At 41.6% G+C, this 21,087-nt stretch overlaps 1 protein-coding gene across 1 annotated transcript in view; it reads left to right on the plus strand.

The window, feature by feature from the left end:
• Positions 1 to 5,646: 5,646 nt before the first annotated feature.
• The window catches only part of efna3b (ephrin-A3b), a 69,366-nt gene continuing 53,925 nt past the window's right edge, over positions 5,647 to 21,087 (plus strand). Inside the window, exons 1-3 of the mRNA XM_004541273.5 lie at positions 5,647 to 5,957; positions 6,059 to 6,177; positions 6,478 to 6,690. Coding sequence (XP_004541330.2) covers positions 6,581 to 6,690 — 110 coding nt within the window. The 5' untranslated portion in view covers positions 5,647 to 5,957; positions 6,059 to 6,177; positions 6,478 to 6,580. The remainder of the gene's footprint in view (positions 5,958 to 6,058; positions 6,178 to 6,477; positions 6,691 to 21,087) is intronic.

Here is a 21,087-nt window from a genome sequence, read left to right on the forward strand (position 1 = left end):
CTCGGCTGAAAATCAAGATTCCCTGAAGGCGCTGCATCAATTAAAAATTACAATTATTTATCCAAAGTGAGACATAATCTCGACACTCGACTCTAAATGACAGAAACAGCGTGAGCGTTTACTCATCGCTGGAGTGTTGATTGCCGTGTGTTTGCATGTGTGTCTGGATGCCAGGGTGTAGCATCTTCTGAAGCCAACTAAACTTCTTCCGACTTTTCTAAACGGATCTCTCGCGTTCTTTTTCTTTTTTCTCCTCTAAGAAATCTATCAAGAGTGATTCCCTGCATTAAAATAGCACGTGAAACAGGAACCTCAGCATTCCAGTTTTTTTGGATTAGCGCCAGTCTCTTCTCATTGAAATTTGGGATCATCCCTCTCTCAGCTACTGACACTGACTTCTGATGATGTGGAAGTTAAATAAATAAAATCATTTCTCCATGGTAATTTTCGTCAAACCTGCCAAACGCAGCCTAAATATTTGACATGGAAGGGGAGAAGATCAGTGAGAAGTGAGATCAAAGGATGTGGGAGTGGGGTGTGCGCGCGCGCGCGTGTGTGTGTGGGGTGGGGGTGCATGCGTGCCAGTGCGTATGGGCGCTTGAGTGTGTGTTGGGATGGTGCAAGTAGTGATGAAACGTATTCTGCACTGTGATATTTTCAACACCACCAAATTCCACTCCAGCTCCACCACACATGGGAATAATCTAAACTCAAAGCAACATCAGTGCGTGCACTCGTGTGTGTGTGTGTGTGTGTGTGTACACGCGTGTGTGATGGTCTCCAGTCACAAGCGACTATTCTTCATATTCCTGTCGCCTACTCTTCTTCCCTCTCATCTTCCTCTGTCTCCAAAACAACGCGCGCGCACACACACACATAAACACACACACAAAACGATTGTATTTGTCTTTATCAGGCCCTCCATTTTCTTCGCCCCTCCTTGTGTTCGTCTCCTTCGTTCAATATTTCATGCCGTTGAGAGCGTATCTATTCTGAGCTCTCTCTTTCTTTCTCTCTTTCTATATACGCCCTCTCTACCCCCTCTTCCTCCATCTCTTCCTCGTCTTAAAAAACCCTCTCTCCACACATCACTCTTGCTGTCCTCTCCCTCTTTCTGTACCTCTATAAATCTCTACACCCCCCACCCGCCACCCCCACTCTCTATATCTCATTGCACTCCTAATGTTCTGTGCCCCATCTAACTTTTTCTCCCAACCCTGGCTTCCACTCTCTCAGTTCCTCTCCTCTCCCTTTCTTTACTCCTCTTCTCTCTCATCTCCTGCGTCCTCCTCTGGATCAGTTTGCGTGACTGTTCGAAAGTATCAGCTCCCCTTCTCCTTCCCTTAACCCCTCACTCCTTTTTCTTCCTCTTTCCCCCTTGGATTCCCCTCCAACCAAAACACATAGAAAGCCCCGTTCTCTCTTTTTGCACCTCTTTCATTTTTTTTGGCATCCACCCCCTCTTCCTCATCCAATCTTAGTGGCACCTTTCCTTCTCTCCCCCTCTTTTCTTTCCCTCCTACGACACTCTTCCGTACTCATCTCCATCTCCACCCCTCACACACACTCCCCCGGTCTTCTCCTCCTTGCTCTTAGGCTGTACCAGTGTTGTTTTAGGCACAGCGGTGAAAGGTAAACAGAGAAATTGAAAATTCGTGTCAGTCAGTCGGGTGAGAGAGGGACAGGGAGGGAGGGAGAGCAGCAGAGGTGGTGAGGGAGCGGGAGGAGGCGGGAGGAGTGTCAGTACAATTTACTAACACAACAGTGAACAGCGAAGCAGGCCAAGAAACGGAGCGAGCAGGAGGCAGAGTGAGAAAGAGACTCCCAGTTCAAGAATGCCATCAGAACAAAAGTATTCAACAAAAAAAGGCTTTGCTGTATATTCACATGATGTTCATGCACATACAAGAGCCCTGCTGAATTCATCTCTGCAGTGCTTACTTCCTGGTGCCCCAGGAGAGGGATGTGAGCCCTATAGGGGCCTAATATCCAATTATCAGTGCTATGAGAAAGCTCCGATTAGATTTCGAGGTTTCAGAAAGAAGCCCTTGACAGATGTGTTGTTGGCCGGCTATGGGTTGGAAATGTCATAAGAGCCTCTGTGTCACCGCATGCAGTCAGCCCCGAGGTCGTTTCTCATAATAACCCCAATACAAAAGTAATCCAATAGCACTGCAACCCACGCCTGAAAAATCCAACCTGGATGATTAGAATTGACAGGGGCGTTTGCTGAAACAGAGCATGTCAGCGTCTGTTTAAGGGAAACCAAATGGAAAAGCGAGAAACCGAATTTTTATTATTCAAAAAAGGACCAAAACCGTGCCTCTGTGAGGGACAACTTTGTCTTCTTGATCTATAGTTTCCTTTAAAACACAGTCATATAAGATATTTACTGCCAGTATCTTGTAGCCTGTATACACTCAGTCGCCCATGTGCTATAGGATGAGATATAAAGGGCATGTTTACCTAACTGGTGATTTAGATTTCCTCACCTGCTTCTATAGTCACCTTTTTTCCGTTCTCAATAAACCAATTTAAAATATTCAGTGTTTTTGTTACTGAAGAAATAGAGATTGGATAAACCACAGACGCTGCTGTTAAAGATGCACGCTTCACAAATATTCTAGTCTTTTAACCGTGTCATCCCACCTTATAGGAGGAAACATCTTGAACTGTTTATTTTTTTAATGACTGGGAGAAATAATTATTTGATCACTTCTGCTCACTTCTAAAGAAATGAACAGTCTCTATTTTTATGATAGTTTCGTTTTAATAGAGAGAAACAGAAAATCATCTATAAATCTAGAGAAAAAAAACTTCCACATTACATAAAAGTTATAAATTGATTTGCATATCATTGAGTGAAATAAGTATTTGATCCCCAAGAAAATCATGACTTATTGGCGAGCACAGCAGTAGGACGTTTCTTATAGTTGGTCACTAGGTTTGCACACATCTCAGGAGGGATATTGGCCCATTCCTTTTTACAGACACTCTTTCGGTTTATTGGCTGACACTTGGCAACTCACAGCTTCAGCTCCCTCCACAGAGTTTGTCTAGGACTGAGGTCTGGAGGCTGACTAGGCCATTAAATGACCTTATTGTTCTTCTTTAGTCATTCCTCTTCTTACTTTGGTGGTATGTTTTGGGTAATTTTCATCTTCAGTGTTCTGGCTGAGGGAATGAGGTTCATACGGCACATGGTCCCATCCATTAGTAGTAAGTCATCCTGTACCCTTATCAGAAAAACAGACAATGTTTCCACCTCTGTGCTTGACTGTGGGGATGGTGTTCTCTGGGTCATATTCAGCATTTCTCTTGCTCCAAACATGAGGTGTCTTATTGATGCCAAAGAGTGTGCTTTTTAGTTTCATCTCACTACGGCACTTTCTCCCAAGCTTCCTGTGAATCGTTCAGATGTTCACCGGCAAAGACGGGCACGTATGTGCACTTTCTAGACCAGGAGGATCTTGCAGGCAGTGAAGGTTTCGATCTACTACGACATAATGTGCTACCATTGGTGTTCTAGGTGACTTAGGTCCTAACTGCCTTCAGATCACAAATAAGCTCCTCCTGTGTAGTTGTGAGCTGATCCACCATCTTTCTCATTTCGTCACGATCACCCTCGCCCCATGAGGTAAGATCTTGTGAGGAGCTTTAGACCGAGGGCGATTCGGTTGCTATTCTGTCTTTTTCCATAGAAACGAACCCAGCATTAAAATTAGAGACTGTTCATTTCTTTGTAAGTGAGCAAACTTACAAATTAAGCAGGGGATCAAAAGATTATTTCCCCCACTGTAAGGTTACACAATAACACCTGAACAAATTTCATTTGCAATAAAGAGGCAATGAGATGGAAGTTAAACCCCCAGAAAAAGTTAATAAGTGTCCCTCGAGTTTTTAATATTGCATCATAGCCAGGAATAAAACTGGTCAACATTATAAAGGCTGTGTGATAATAACTTGGGAAATTTACTTATTTTGTGAAAAATGAAATATATCCGACTGCTGATTAAGATGCTAGTCAGCAGTTAGCTTAGCACAAAATCTGAAAATGGAAAGTGTGTTTTTATTTTTGAAACTTTTTTTTATTACTGTTTTCTATCATGGTGGCAGCATGCAATTAAAAGTGGGCAGGTAGAGGAAAAAAACAAAGGAGGGGGGCTTCAGAAGAAAGCACAATTTATGCTGAGCTGAAAATAACCTTGTTCATATTTAGCACACAGAGTAACCTCACGCTCTGAAAGAATATCATTTTCTCAAAGTTCAAGCACCAGTCTTTTTAAGGCAGAACGATTGAATACGAGACCAAATATTCACTAATTAACTGTACCAGATGTTTGACTGTGCTGCTGTGATACTACACTGTCTAACAAGATCTATGAACTGGACAGGCTGAGGAAGAATGATAGACAGAGGGGCAAGGAGAAAAGGAAAAAGAGGAGTGCTTATTAAAAAAAACAGCCTCCTTGATGTAACAGAGATGGAGAGAGAAGCAGAGGAGATCTGGACACCACCAGAAACAGAGCTAACAAAGGACAGAAGCAAACTACCAGGTAGAACGTTGCACACAGAGGAGAGAATTTTCATCGAAATCTGAGGGGGGAAAAAAGGTGAGAAGAGGAAGCAAGGATGGACAGAGACAGAGGGGGATAAAATGGACAGCTCGTGAAAGGGTTGGAAGTACCGGAGAAGACAGAGGGATTCCCCAATGGCATTTCATCCCTTTCTCTCTCTTTCTTGCGCCCCTTCTTCCCATTTCCCTCCTTTTTTCTCCCAATAAATCATTCTGACTTATCCTTAACCAACTCATTCCCAGCAGGCAGCTAGAAAACTGTAACAATCTTTCTCCTACCTGCAATTTCTCTCTTTCTCTCCCTCTCTCCACGTGTCTCCTTTCCTGTCTGGTCTGTCTCTCTCTCTCTGTATCACACACACACACACACACAAACACACACACCTTAAACACATGGTTGTGTCAGTGGAGGTGAAAGTGGTGGTCGTGGTGGGGAGGGGATTACACCTTGTCCCTGCAGGACATGCAAAGAACTCAGAATCTATCAGACACTGTCTGGATGTGATCTATTTGTGCATTAAAAAAAAAGGCTGAATCTTAATATTACGGAGGCACATGACTTATCTGCAAGGGTACAGTTTGTATATTTCTGTGTATTAGTGCCCGCAGCGCACGGACGAGCCTGCGTGCGCTGCGCCAATAACAGAATAGCAGGTGATGCTCCAACAGCGCTGTATTAAACTGACTTACAGTGTCTGGGGATCAAAGACGGGCAGTTGTGGAGAACAGGCCTGCAAGTGCGCCAGTGTATGCGTGTTTGTAGCTTTTGTAATAAACGGAAACATCCGACAACTCAAGGATACACACACACACACACACACACACACACACACACACACACACACACACACACACACACACACACACACACACACGTCCTTCGGTGTGTGTGTTTGAGTGCGGTGAGGGGGTATAAATACAGATGGTCGCTGCAGACTTCTCTGGCACCGAGGGAGATTCGGAGCTTTTTACTTTCACGCCATCGGTGGAGGTCGAACAGTTGACCAAAAGAAGAAGAAGAAAAAACTTAAAGTTGCAGTGATGCCTGATGGACTGCAGCTCGGCCACGATATTGGAGGAATGCGCTTTTGTCGCTCGCTGGGGGTGGAGTTAAAAAGTGAACGAGTGCTGCCTACCAAACAGAGAGAGGCGGAGAAGGAGGAGAGAGAGAGAAGGGAGAGAGACGGGTGGGCAGGGTGCTCACCGTAAAGGATGGTTGTCGGAAAGAGTCTTGAAGACCTAATGAAACTGGCTGCTTGAATTGTTTGCAGCGATAATAGAGCTCAGTGGTGTGCTTTGCGTTTCTCGGATCCTTGGACGGAAAAAGAACTGCAGTAGCATCCTGATAAAGAAGAAAAAGAACAGTTAGGGACAAAAAGAGGTGGACTTGCTCAGTATCTTTGATTTTTGCATCGTTTTTTCATCCTTCATTTTTTTTTCTTCAGTAGCCTGAGCCTTGTTTTTTTCCTTCCACATCTGCAGCACGTAACTCTTTCCCGGCGCACCGGGCTGTTTGGTGCTCAACGAAAGACCGACCTCCCGTTTGGACCCAGTACCGTCCTCCCACACTCCTCTGGCGGGTTCACAAGCAGCAGTTCCCGGTGAGAAGAGAGGATCAGCTCAGTCAGAAAAAGCAGGGGGGACCGCACATACGGACAATACTCCCCCCCCTCCCCGTTTCTTTTTCTTTTTTTTCCCTTTTTTTTACTTGAAGCCCCCAGGATTTGTTGGGGAGGGAGGGAAGGAGGTCTGGTTTACGGAGGAGGGGAGGGTTCTCAGTTACTTTACAGCGCTATAGACTTTTGAGTTTTTCCAACACTTATTTACTACATCAGGTATGGACTTTGAACGTTTTGTATGAATGCATGAAGCATCTGTTTTCCCCCTCTCCCGTTTGTTAGGCATTTGCTGGGATGTTTGAGTCGCGTTGGTTGGTGGGGTGAAGGGACCGAGAGTGTGGCCGGAGAGACCAAAGGATCGGAGGCCGAGAGAGGAGCCGAGAGCATGGCTCTGGTAGCGCTGTCTCTCTGGGTGCTAATAAGTCTCACCTGGGCGAACCTGCTCCAGGTGTCAGCCAACAGGCATACCGTTTACTGGAACAGCTCTAACATACAGTAAGACCCCATTTTTCTTATGTTTACCAGTCTGTGTTTGTGTGTGTCTACTATTTCTCTTAATCTGCCCCCTCTAAAGGGAAGAAAATGATGTGCTCTGTCTGGCCCGAGCTGACGTATTTGTACCATCACACTTGAACTTCATCAGTTGTTTATTTCTCTTGTGAGCCTTGCTTCTAAAGCCTCTATCAGCCTTGCAGCAGTCACCTTCTCTGTCTGTCTTTCTTTTTTTTTAAACTTAATGGAAGAAATGATGTAGATCCACAGGCACTGTTTAAGCAGGCCTCTCACGTTTCTCCTAAGCTATTTTTGAGCCCCAAACAGCTCTGTCAGACCCCTGCTGTGAAGTCAAGGTGGCTCCAAACCATCTTTTCAACACCTTCTGTTGCACAACTGGTCAGACATATTTGGTTTCTGTTCCCTACTCAGCCACCAATCTCTGCTTGTAACATTTTACCCCCCCCTTCTCTCCCCGTCTCTGCTACACCTATGGTGGATGAGAACAGAGAGAAGAAAAGGAAGGAAATCACATGTGATTCTCTTGCCTTCCTCTCCTCTCTCTGTCTTCTCCTCTATCTGGTTCAATTAGGAGCACTTCTTCATCCTGACCCCATTGTGTTGTAGCAGTGTCACTATTCAATCTCTCCTTCCCGCTCCCTCTCCAACTTGCTCTCTCCTTCTATCCCTTCCTAACCCCCTTTCTTGTTTACACTCAGTCCGTTGGCCTTTTTGTTATCCTCCTAATCCCTCGCTCCTCGCCCCTATCTCGAATCAAGTGAAAAAGCTTTTTCTCTCTCTCGTCTTTCTTCTTTCCCCCCCCTCTTTTTGGAAAGCTGCCTTTCTAATACTGTCCTCTTGAGTTCAGGGCTCTGCCACTGGATTCTTAAGAATGAAGCGTCAGTCTGCTGCAACACACTCTGGGTTTATGTTTCCTGGTAGAATTCATAGTAAAATGTTGCATGTTTTAACAGCCATGTTTCAACATGGCCTACAGGCACTTTGTCCTGCGCTTGAATGAACACAGATGAAACGTGGAAGCCATATTTTTAGTAAGTTGTTAGATTTAATATAGTCGGCTTGTCTCAATAATGTCAGAAAATCACAGCTTTATGTGTCAGAAGTACAGAAGAGAGCACGCACCTACCTTTTCGCGCTCCATCTTGCAGTGAATCCTGTCTTTGTGCACAAAGTGTTTTGGATACCAGGTGTCCCTCAGAGCAGCTCAGCATGTGATATTTACCTCTTCAACAGAATTTACCGACCTCCTCGAATGAGCAGTCGGATAAATAGCGGTTCTTTTATGACTGTGCTTATTAAAAGCATAAACAAAGTGAAAGGTCAGAAAATACGGCGTTGTTTTACTTTAAGGAGGATGAATGAGTCTGCCCGCCAACGGTTACTCAAGGCCAGTGATTTTAGTTTACAGCGTGGAATAAAACAAAGAGAGGCAGGTGTATTTATACCTCGCAGCAGAATTACTACACATAAAATGCTGCGTGAAGTAATAGACGCGGAAGGTATGAGGATATTCGTTGTGACGTGAGTGGAAACAATATTAGTTTTCCTGAAAGTAAGAAAATAATCTCTGCACATTTTAGAGAGTAATATTGCACGCACAGTTGCTGCTAATGCATTTTAGCCGGTATTTATTCTCCAAGCACCGCCCGCGTGGAAGGTGCTCATATTCAATTTCTATATTCCCCCCCCCCCCCCGCTATAAAAATTTGATAATAAATGCTAATGAAATTCCACCTTCGCTTTTTATGTAAGAGACAGAAGTTGATTTTGGTAAAACGCAGGAAAAAGAAACACGCTAAAAGGCATAAAAGAAAGGCGAGACGTGAACCCCAGACCTCGGTTCAGTCAGCTCGATGTAACATGAGCTGCGTTAACCTTGGTGAAGTGCAAACTCAATTAAGCAATTTCAGCTGATTTTTTTTTTTTGTTGTAAATTCAGCGTGTGGTCATTTTTTTCTTTCTTTTTTTTTCTTTTCTTTTCTTTTTTTTTTAGAAAAAGCAGGGCAAGAACTCAAGCAGTCTGGAGCAGCCTAACCTTTAACCCTACTGTCCAGGACTCGAGCACTGCAGAGCCCAGCAGTCAGTCTTTTCTTTCTCGGCAGGTTCCCTGCCTTTACTGTTTTCATCCCAGTGGCAGAATATTCTTAGCCCCTGCAGTGTGAGTCTTTTATAAAAGACTGTGTTTAATTAAAGAACAAGCCGCATCTCAGCGGACCTGCCTCATCCCTGATCTTCCCCGTCTTTTTCTCTCTTTCTCGTTCTCACTGCACACATGCACAATGACAATGCACGAGCAGTGAGTGGGGCTAACTTTTTCAATTCAGCCTACTTAGTGAGTTAGGAGACAAAGGGGCCATGGACAGTGGGACATAAAAGACAGATAAACGGCAGGAGAGCCTGTCTAATCTACTCTTTCATTCACTACTGAACCATTTTTCTGCAGCGCAGATCCTATTTCCAGCATTTATTTTAATCTCTGTACTCAACAGCACAACATCCGACATTTGTAAGGTTGGCTGGCGTGTCTTTAGCCGTTGGCGATCCGCCTCCCTGGAGTTTCTCTAACTTGCAGTGTAGTGTGGAGGTTTAGAAGGCCAATAATAAGCTGTAGTATTGCTGTCAGATTGAGTGGTAAACACATTGTAAAGCCTCAGGACCCAGCAGTTTCTCAACCAGCTTCTGACCCCAAGCCACTCATCAACCACAAGAGACAGGCTGAGACTGTTACCAAGCATTAACTATTTCACACACACACACACACACACACGCTTGCAGAAATGTGGGTCTGCAGGCCTACATTTGTGCGCATGCTAGCTCGCCCACTTACATGCGCAGCTTTGTGTGTGTACGTAAAAACACACGCACATCGCTGCTGTGTACTTTTTTAAACTTCTATAAGATGGATTATTTCCCACGTTTGCGTCTCGCACAAAGGCTGGTGCCACCGCCTATCAGTCACTTGTCACTGATATCCCTGGGCATGAATGTGTGTGTAACGGTGTGCATATTTTTTGCGTGTTTGTGTGAGAGTGAGTGTGTGCATGTGTGTTTGCCCTGTTACAGATGTCTGTGTTCATTGATGGGTGACCGAAACAAAAACAAATCCATCAGCCTGTTAAATCACACATTATCTTCCACCACCTGGCAATTAACCACTGCTGCGAGTGTGAGCGCGCGCGTACGCGAGCGTGTGCGTGGCTATACATGTGTATGCGTGTAATTTAATAACACAGCAGTTAACTGATTTGCATAATAGATATCTGCTGATATCTCTTAATTTATCAGTTGTATATTTTTCAAGCAATTAGGCTGCGGATAAACAAACACATAAGAAACTGTAGGCATTACGTGTGCGTTGTGTGTGTGTGTGTGTGCGTGCTTGTGCGTGTGTTTGTTCATGACACTGTCACCTCTATGCATACCTCTGGAATAAAGCCAGCTGTTGCAGGGAGAATTTACTCCTCATACCAATGCACATGTGCATGTGTGGTAATCGATGCCAAGGTGGAACTTGTTTTATATTCATCCGGCTTGTCGGAGTGAACAGAGACACGTCACGCAAGGCAGGAGAGAAATAATGCCAGGAATATGAGAAGACTGAGGCGGCGAGAGAGAGAAACACTGCGAGACTGGTTGGAGAAGGGAGGACGAATTCAGGTGGATGCTGTGTTGAATTGTAATAGGGCACGGGCAGGGCGGCCTTCAAAATAATGATGATAATAATGCCCGGCCGGTGCCCTGATCCGCGCGGCGAGTTCGTACACGCGGCTGTGCCTGAGAAAGAAAGAGGGAGACTCTAAGGCAGACGGGAGGGTCGAGCAGGCCAATCAACACTCTCCTCGACAGCAACGCAAAACTATCGGTCTCTGAGCCCTACTCGGGACAACAGTATTTACATTTATAAGTAGCTGCACAAAGAAGAGTATTACTCACAATCACCAGACCCGTGGCATGCATGTGTGTGTACAACCCATCTATCCGTGATGTTTGAGGTGCCACAGCTGTGATGTGTGTTGATGCACCCTTGCAGCAAAAGCCTCACACAGGGTTCTAACTGTGCTATAGACATATTTATCAGACTGTTCGTTAGTAAGGAATCATGAGGCCACATGGTGTACAGGTGTGTGTCCATGCGTGGTGTCAGACGTTCACACAGAGATGTCATTAATTAAAAGCAATAGGGAACACCTGTGTGATGGATGACTCCTGTTTGCGTAACAAGATTCAGTGGTCTTCTCTGTCCTGCGCTGCTCCTCACTCTTTATATATGCGTGTGCATGCTGCAGTCATTTTTTTCTGATTGGACAGTCATTGCTTGGTAGGTGAGAGGAGCAATAAGAGATGCAAAGGAGGAAAATAAATGAATGGTTTTCCTCTCAATTTTTTTTTTTTTTTTAAACTTTGCAGATGAGCCAGATATAAAGGGTGTGTGTCTTTCTCTCATTCTCCTGAAAGCACTCATAAGGTGGTGGTATTTTAATTTAATGTCGATTTTATGCGATATTTCCTGCTTTGTCAAATAAACTTGAACTGCATGTGCTAGAAGGTATGTTGCATTGTTTTGAGTTCTTCTTCACCTTTCGCCACCTACACTTTCTTCCTGTTTCTTCTCTCCTCTCCTCTTTTACACTTTGAAATGTTGACTAAAGCCATTTGCCGTGCATCTTTCTCAAAGCTCACACATGAAACACTCAAAAACCCTGAAAAATCAAGCCCACCATGTTTTGGTTTTTTTTGTTTTTTTTTCTGCATCTCGATTGGCCCTTTCATTTCCTCAAATGTTGTCTCGCTTACACCATCGACTAATCGGAAGCGTTGCTGTGAAAATGAAGTACTGATGTTAAGTGTTCGTGCTTGCTTGGCCTTGGGTTTAGCACTAACTGGTCACTGTAATGGTTGGATTCAAAAAGAGCTTTTGGGGGGTCGAGGTGTGGGGGAATTTTACGGCTGTAATTCTACTAACACACATCTGAGAGTCACTGTGAGTCCGGCAATTGTGATCAAGCCTGGCAAAAAGTAAAGGTCTCACAGGTACAAATATCTGACCCAGGATTGGTATTGATTTATGTGACTGCTGATCTTGTTCTGGTGGCTCAGTGGTTAGCAGAGGGTGTTGTTATCAAGCCTTTTAGATTCCCTGTTAGAATTACCAACACTGTGTTGTTGAGGAGTAGAAATGCTTTCACCTCAGAGCTGAGTTAAACAGTCTTTGCTAAATTAATCTTCCTACACGACCTCGGTAAGAGAAGTAAACCATCGATTTAGAAAGAATATGCCTATTTTTATGACCAGGAATAATTAAAAACTGGTGCATGTGTTTGATAGTAATGTGGTTCCCTGTATTTATAATCCTATCAGTGTTTCTAACTGGTTGAGAATTTATTTTTGGTTGTCAACCTCATGGGAGGTGGAGGTGTAGCTTGGTGGGCTGCAGTGAGCTGCACATAAATGCTGTATTGTTGCAGACCGAGTCAGTTTTAAATTTCATCTGCGTTTTTACACAACCTTGTCGTGAAGAAATACTGAATAAATCAGTATTTCTTATAGATCAGTATGTCAACCGGCCAAAACGTCAAGGCTAATCCACATATGACCAGTATGTATTGATAATGTGATATCGATTTACTTGGAAATTGTCAGTGTTGGGTCTTGGATGAGTGACCTATGCGATTAATGACACTGACTAATAAAAACAAACACATATTTCGGACACAGAAACCTCTTTCATTGTATATTACAAACAGTGATTGGTATTGAAGCTTTGTAGGTCAGTGGGTATAATCAATAACGTGTTGCACATAATTTCCAGATTTGCCCTTAGTAAAAGATCTAATCACACTAGTATAGTAGTGTTTCATCCAGTCTGTAACTTAAAGTTGGTTTTAATTGCTTCAGTATATGTCTACATCTACTGGAATGTGCATGTATATTTATGAAGAAAGCACATATTTTATTTTGGAAATTCTGTGCTAATAGTCACAGTTTGACTAGGAAAAGCTGATTTAAATAACAGAGTAGAAAAGCTTGATCATGCAACAGACCCAGTGGTGTGGCTCAAATCATGCATCAATATGAGATTAATTTCTTTAGAAGCTGTTATTTAAAAAAATTTTCTAGGTTGGTGCTCGTGTGGCATTTGGAACGTGCATGTGTTTCCTTATTGGTGCTTCCAGCCACTGCAGTCTAACCAAAGACGGGACTAAGAGTGTGAGTGATTGCTTTTCTTGCTGTGTTCTGTGTTAAGGCCACTGTATACTCTCACAGAAGTGCTGTCTGGACAGTCTTAAAGTGATTAAAAGCTCAGGTGTTCAGACACGGTGGGCGAGTGTTGTCCAATTAATGCAACTTTCCTAAAGCAACAATCTGACAGCCACACCTGGGCTCTGGCCAGGTGTGAAAATTGGGTGATCTCAAAATGCGGTGCAAATTCTTTCCTCCATCTCACTCGCTTCACTCTACTCATTGCCCAACACTCACTGCTAAACTGCACTGTGTTATAGTAACAGTGGGATTGCTTTTGTAGCAAAGCACAAGAGATTGCAGCCAAAATAGGATCTGAAAAACAGCCAGGGACAAATATGAGTCAGCTCTCCCGTTACTTACTCTCAGTGTTTTTGAATTACAGTAACTCTTCTGTGGTCCTCAACAGAGAAAGAGTCTTACTACAAGAAAATCAAATCATTTTTAAGCATTGAGTCTGTTGTTCACCATTTCCATTTCTGCGTTGTCTGGAGAGGTGGGCAACATAGTATACAACATATAGTCTCAAATTTACATCATGATACCAAAAAAAAATTGCAATAATGATATTTCTGATGATACAGAAAAAAAATTAAAATGAACAGTGATTGATTGATGCTTGCAGGCAGCAGAATTTATAAGTAAATGAAGGGCATTTTTCATCCTTCATTTCCAATAAGATGCTGTCACTGATGTCACCGTTTCTACTTTGAAGTGTGAATCTATTGAAACAAGGTGCCGGCAGCAGCATTATATTACAATAGTAGTGACACAGCATTAAACACAGTGACACAGCGTCACTCAAATGAAAGCACAAAAGTACCCCTGTAGTGTTTTTCTGGGAATTTTAAGTAAAAGTAAAACATGACTTAACAGTTCAGTTTAACAATAGCCAACGTAACTTTATGTTGTAGCCCTAAAGGTGTATATACACTAAAACAGGTGTGTTGTTTCGACCTTTATCAAGAACAGTTTACTTGCATGTTTTGTTGGAGGTTTCTGAAGTAGCTCTCGTATTAGGTGCTCTTCCTCTCAGACATGCCTGGACTTGTCATATTGTTTTCTGTATCTGTGAGTGTTTCTTGTTGTTGAACATAAACCCATGACGTTGCAATATGACACTTTTATATTGCATAGTTATTGTGAACTCTATGGTATGGCACAGCCCTGGTCGTCTAGTCTCTCACCTAAGCGTACTCCAAAAATATTTAACCTTATATGCATTGCTAATAGTTCTGCTTTCTTCTTACCGCTGTACCACTGACTCAAACTTGACCACTTTCTAAGCTTAAACAGATGCAAATCACCGCGTACCTTAAAATGTAAATGATATACTTGCACAATGGCACACACGAGTTCACACAGTCCAACACATTATCATCTTTTCTGTTAATGCTCTTAAAGTCGAGGTCTGTTCAGCATAACCTGGAGTTTATCTCAGGACAGAAGCAGTGTGTGCACAAATCAAATGGTGACTGCAAAGAGGAGTATCCTCAGAAATCACGTTGCAAGAACAAGAGGGGCCACATCAGAGTCACCGAGTCACGCAGCGCTTTAACTTAAAACGGTGCCGTTTGAAGCGGATGAATTGCCATTTTCCTTGACGGCCAAATTATTGAATGACCGTCTTCCCTTGTTATCTGTAGATTTTAGGCAAAGTATGGGGTGCAACAAGAATTTATCTTTCCCACCCATGTGTTAAATTTGAGCAAATTGTCCGCAGAGAACAAGTCCCATAGCGACGAGCTGGAGTCAGAGCAGACAAAACACACACACATAAACACAGATGCACGCACTTGATGTTGTTGTTGATATGTACATAATACTCTGAGCCGCTGTCTAAGCTCCAGCAGTGTAATCAGGTGCTAATAACAAGGCTGCGATGTTTACAAGCTGTTTTGGTGTGTGTATGTGTGAAGTATATGTGAGCATTCTCTATATTCTATTCCCCACCAGCGCTCTAGGGGCTTTGGGGGTACTAATAATGACTGTCAGCTCCTGCACAGACACACACGGACGCGCACGCACACACCAGATGCTCCAATGGTGTGTTTGTGACGCGGCTAATGATAGCAGCAGAGCGGCAGTCTGAGGCCATATGCTGAGCCTGATCACAACAGAGCGGAGTGGTCTAGCGTTAATAAACTCTACTGACGTGACAATTAGTATTCCTCTGCATAAAGACAGTACAGTTCCACGTGAAAAATGCAGCTGTTTGCATCCAACTCTGCACAAACCAGGAATCAGCTGATGCCAGCCAGGACAATACAGAGGCGCAGCAGGGAAGGAGAAATGTTTCTATTGTCACTGCTCGCTGGGTAGAAATGTTGATGTTTATTGTTGAGCTTCAGTTATGAATATTGTTATCGGCTCGTCAAGACGTAAACATCATCAGATCTGAATTGTGAGGGAATGATGGGAGCTTTTATTGGGAAGTTAGCTTCTCTGTAACAGGTTTTCGTAAGACAGGAAGAATTGTGGTGTGAAAGTCTTGACTGTGAAGGTTTGTTTTAGCACCTGGTAGTAGGGAAAAAGGTCCTCACTTCAGCAAAATGCACAGGACGCAGAATTATGCTTATTCCATCCACAGAGAGACAGCATGTAGAGAGGGAGAGAGTCTTTAATTGAGGTTTTATCCATTTAAGCTGTCACTAAGAGGCCAACTCTGAAACCTTTTAACCACTCTCTTCTCAGTAATGACACAAATCAGAGAGGAAATGTGTTTGTGTCTGAGCTTCAGTGCGAATGTGTGCGGGTGCGGATGTGTTCATGCATGTTAGCGTTTGTGAAGCAGGAGGGTAATTATGCGGAAATTGGGAAATGGCTAAGTGAATTATGACCTTGTTTCAGCAGAAGGCTTTAATCAGTCCCAGCCAGGCCAGGGAGGGAGGCAGAAATGTTCGCTGCACAAGCACTCTGCTCCTGATGGCCACAGCAGCCAGTCAGTAAAGCTGACAATCAGCCGGTCTGATGGGTCAATGCAAAGCAGTCACTCAGACTGCTTTAGTCCCAAAACCACCTGCAGAAAATGTATGCATGATGATAAGGCTGAAATGAGGGTTGTTGCATTCATGACACTTTGGTTCGTTTTTCTTCATTCTGTATCTGCGCAGCACATAGACTGTACATAAAAGATGCAGCCACTGAAAATTCCAGCCTAGTGCCGGCGTCATCACCATATTGTTATTCTGGAGCCAGCAGCAGCCACATTCAGAGAAAAAGAAGTGCTCTGCTATTGGCTAGTAATAGCAAGCTTGGATAGCAAGCTAATGGGTGCAATGTACAGAGTTAAACAACAGAGCAACAACAGCAGCGATTTCATTCTTCAAAACTGAAGCAAAAACTTCTTGAACACCTGCCAACAGGTCATATTATTTTTGATATAATTAATAATACTGCAGAAGTCACTAAAACCACAAACACTGTTGGGAGAGCTTCACTGAGACGAGGATCGGCTGCCGCTCACTGTGTGACTGAGTGACCCCAACTTTAAGCCTGAATATAAAAAAAAATAGTGAGTTAAACAGTGTTGTAAACATGCTAATATCATCTCTAAGCTTGAGCATTTAAACCTGTTGATCTAATGGGTTTGACTCCCAGTTTAAGCCGTCCCCAAGTGGCTACTGAAGAGTACTGTTGGTTAGGTGGGCTGGTGATTTATTTTCATTATCAATGTCATGTGACAGGTATACTGAAAACACAGAGCCTCTTTTTTAATTTTTATACAGCCTTGGTGCTAATTAAAAAAAGATTTCGAAATGCAATTATATCACTAAGATCATTGTTATTGAAATCACTTAAATGGACATTTCCATTACCAATTAACATATTATCTGAAGTCTAATCGACTGTAATATTCTCAGATAATTTGTGTGATATAACAGGACAAGTGAAATTTGCTTGTTACATTTTAATAGAGGCCAGAGTCACATGTGACATCACCAGATTGCTTGTTTTCTGACCGCTAGCTCAAAATCCCCAAAAATGTTCAGCAGAAAAAGCTTAACCAACTAACTCATATCTGATTGATTTCATGTCCGATTATTGTAGCTTTTGAAAGTGTCCTGTTAATCGTTTTACGAGGCCCTACAATCCAAACGAACATATATATACCACATATTTGTCGTGATCAAAAGTGGAAACTTGGTTTGAATATGACGCAGGAAAAGCTGAGGTTTGTATTTGTAGCTATAGCTTGCTTACTTTGTGTGCATAAATCACGACTACAAGTTTTGGATTCATTTTGGAATGAGCTTGAAAAGATTGTTGTGCCGTAATGTTAACTGGTTCCAGGTGGTGCTGCATAAAACAAGCTGTATGATTTTATTTATTTTTTTATCAGAAAATATGTAGTAGTTCTGCCAAGCATGCGCGTGCTGTTGATGTTGGTCTCAATCTCCGTTTTTTTGCCTGTGATTTCCTGGTGGTTTTATCTGTGCCTTCATTGTTAATGTGTTTGTGCGTACACATGGATGCTTGTGTGTGGGTGTTAAGTGTTCATGTACAGCATGAAAAGCTCCTGCTGTTCTGATGTGTGTAGGGCCAGCCATGCTGCTGTCAGTCAGTGTGCCTCAGAGAGCCTGTGCCGCTCTTGGTCTGGTTGTCTATTTCTGCCAAAGCTGGATCGATGGTGTCCTACAGACTCTGCACTCTTCTCTTGGATGTTTCAGCCTGTTCCTCTTCTCTCTCGCCGTGTATCTGCTGCTCGGCCCTCCCTCCACCTCTTCATCTCACTTGTTGGCTCGGCCTCTTGGCATCACTTCCTCTTCTCCTCCTCATTGTCCTCCTCTGCATCATCCTACTACTCTCAAGTCTCTCTTCACATCAGACAATGAGCTCTCAGTGCGTGTGTGTGTGTGTATTAAGTGTATGCATTTATTAGAGCTTCTTTATGAGGGATTCCTCTTGTTGTATTCACATCTTGTCCAGGTTGCACTTGTGTGGTGAATGCCAATGTGATGCAGCGGTTCTGTACTAGTTTTAACTGGTATGCGTTTGTGTGTATGTGGCTTTGTACCAAAACAGTTCATTCTACAGAAATTAATCCACAATGATTCATCAGTTCATTGTCTCTCATTTGAGGACTTGTGTGAAATGTGTCTGGTTTTGGATAAAAACAAGGTATTTCACATTTATTTAAAAAAAAGTAAATCATTAAGATTAAAAATAATTATTTTAACTACTTTTGGTCAGCAATAAGAATACAGTTAATATGTTGTAGGCTAAAAAAGGAGTTTATTAGTTTTTAGCACAAATTTCCTTAGAGTTTTAAAATGTGATCTATTTATATATTCCATTATGTGTATCTCTGATGAGAAGACTGAAAAAAAACTTACCTCAAAGCATTACCTCAGGCTGATGGAAATTGTGTTGGAAACACATGAATTATTGAGAGATTAGCTGATGATTCGAATCATAATCTGCAGCCTTAAATTGTAATTTTATATTGGTTATTGCTGTATTGTTCAATTTAAGATGCTAAAATTTCAAACTCAGTAATGATAAGCTGGAAAATACTCAGAACTTGGTAAAGTTTTCAGTACTAGTGGAGAAAAAAATTGACAGAAAATTAAGACGCATCGTTTTTTCGTAAAGATCCAACAAATCGTAACATCAATGACAAAATTGTGTTTAAGTGCAAAAAACATCTAACTGTAAGGTGTGTGTATGACAAACACGTTAACACTCTCCTAGTGCAACAAAGGAAAAAAAAAAACGAGTATTTTTAGGCCGTCTGAGGTAGTGCTCTGCTTTTGCGTCATTCTGCAAAATATTTGCTTTTGCGACACCAAGATGTCTTAGAATTGCTTTCGTTTTTTGGCATTAACTTCGACTGCATTATTACATAACTCGTTGACTTTATGTATTTACAAAAATGACAGATTTAAATCTTATTTCCCTACTTATTTATAGACACCATGTCCTGCTTTTTTGTCACTGGTGTTACTTTAAACATTTAGCACACGTAGCCAGAGTCACAGAATATTAAAAATTATACAAAAATAAATTATATGTTACCATTTCCAATCAGGTGTATGCAGCCATCTGTTTGCTATAACTATGAAAATACTTCAAAATAAGTAATGATTCATTCCTTAAGTTTAACATAATTTCATTGATTTAACTTTATTATCATGTCAGTGTCTGTGACACGTTTTATTTGAGACAGGAAAAAACACACACACAGTAACATCGAGGTAAACCGTTTGGAGACACTTTGTTTGAACGTTCCTGACAAAAGGAGGATTATGTTATAATATTCTGTGAACAGCTTTTGATAAAGTTTTTCTATAGATGGGCGTCAATGATGTTACCATTAAGTAAGTAAGTGACAAATTTTCAGGAAAAATGCTTTTAACAAAATAGCTGCTAAAAGGCATCAAACCTGTGAGACATACTCTACACAAAAACATATTATTATTATTATTATTATTATTATTATTATTGACAATAATTTTTTGCTGTTTTTATTTTCTTTGTTTTTTACAAAAAAATTGGGTCAAACCAGTGACTTAAAGTGTCTTATGAAATTATGAGACAGAAGAGAAAAATTACAATACATTCTATAGACCGTCAGGAAATATGTCTCAGGAAGTCAAGTGATGTCATCAATGTCATGATTTTATTTCAAAATTTTATTTCTTAAACGGAAACATATGTGACATAGCTCCACGGGACAATTGCGTTCTTTATATATATCACATTTATTTGAAAAAATTGTTATGTCATGTTTATTGTACATTTGATAGGTACACTTATATTTTTGTATTTAAAAACATTTTTTTTAAACTCAAAAGTGTGTTTATCCCGGGAGAAACCCTTGTGTGTTACTTGCGCCTATATATTAAATTAATGCCTCCAGAAGGTTTAATTGTTTAAATAACATAGTTTGTTCTTATATTATTTTTAACAGAAATAAAAAGGTGTTTTTCAAGTGTTATATTTCTGCAAAGGCTAGGGACAAAAATCTGATTTGGCTCTATTTTTTCATTGCTGATCAAACAGAGTTGCTAAGTTAGCCTGCCACTGGTTTTGTCTAGTTGCTGGTAGACTTTTCTCTGCTCCAATCTGGGATTTTAGGAGAAACATGACACCTTTTAGACACAAATAATTGTGTTATCCTGATAAATTAACGCTGTCTCTTAATGTTTAAGATGGCCAGGCTTTACTAACCTCACGAAATTCCTCATAAAATGTTATTCAGTCTTGTGAAGGTTCACTGCTGTTCAAGTGTTCAGCTGCTACTGAGTGGAGAGGCTGCGTGAAGGTATAAGTCAGCTGGAGGAGGCAAAGATAGGAGTGTTGGTGTCGACACTGCTGGATATTAGTGTCTAATCCAGTAGTAATTTTTAATATCTTTTCATCCCTGATGTCTACAAACGCCCTACAGGTAAACGGATGATGACAAAAACTGATGATGACAAAGACATCAGAGAAACTGATGATGACAAATATTATCTTGATACATTGTCCTCTATAGCGATGGCGTCACAATCTGTAATATGTAACAGCATCTTTGTAAATGAAGGAAAATATGCCCTCAAAAAGCAGGTATTAAGTCTTCACTGCAATCTATTGTGAAGGTGTGTGTGTGTGTGTGTGTGTGCGTTATATTATTATTCAGTTTTAATAATTTGTCAGTTAATTGCCTCTCTGATTTGCTTTCTCATTTGTTCACCATTTTCCTCCTGTGAATTGCTTTTTCTTCACTGTGAGTTAGTTAACTTGCTCATTTTACACTTATTCATTTAATAAGCTCGATGATGAGGAGTCGTGAAGTTGTGACTCTGTTACGAATTTTCTGGGGAATCCATTTTCGAGCATGTTTTAATCAATCAGATAATGTTTGACGCCAGTGTGTCATTGACGTATTGGAAGAGAAAGCAATGCAATACACAGCTTTAATGATATTTGGTCTCCTAATTCTCTGGGTGAAAACCAATAGATATAATCAATTTATAAAATACTTTATTTATTTATTTCTTGCTGGAATCCACTAATAATTGTGGTTTTGTGGATTTATACATCTGAGGAGCTCCATAACAGCTATACAAATCTAGTGCTTCTATAAAGCAGCTGCAGTTATTGATTTACATGAAATGGATATTAATAAATCTATGTATGTATTGTCTATGCTTG

The sequence above is a fragment of the Maylandia zebra genome, linkage group LG11 (assembly GCF_041146795.1).
Source record: "Maylandia zebra isolate NMK-2024a linkage group LG11, Mzebra_GT3a, whole genome shotgun sequence".
In the NCBI taxonomy this organism is placed as follows: Eukaryota; Metazoa; Chordata; class Actinopteri; order Cichliformes; family Cichlidae; genus Maylandia; species Maylandia zebra.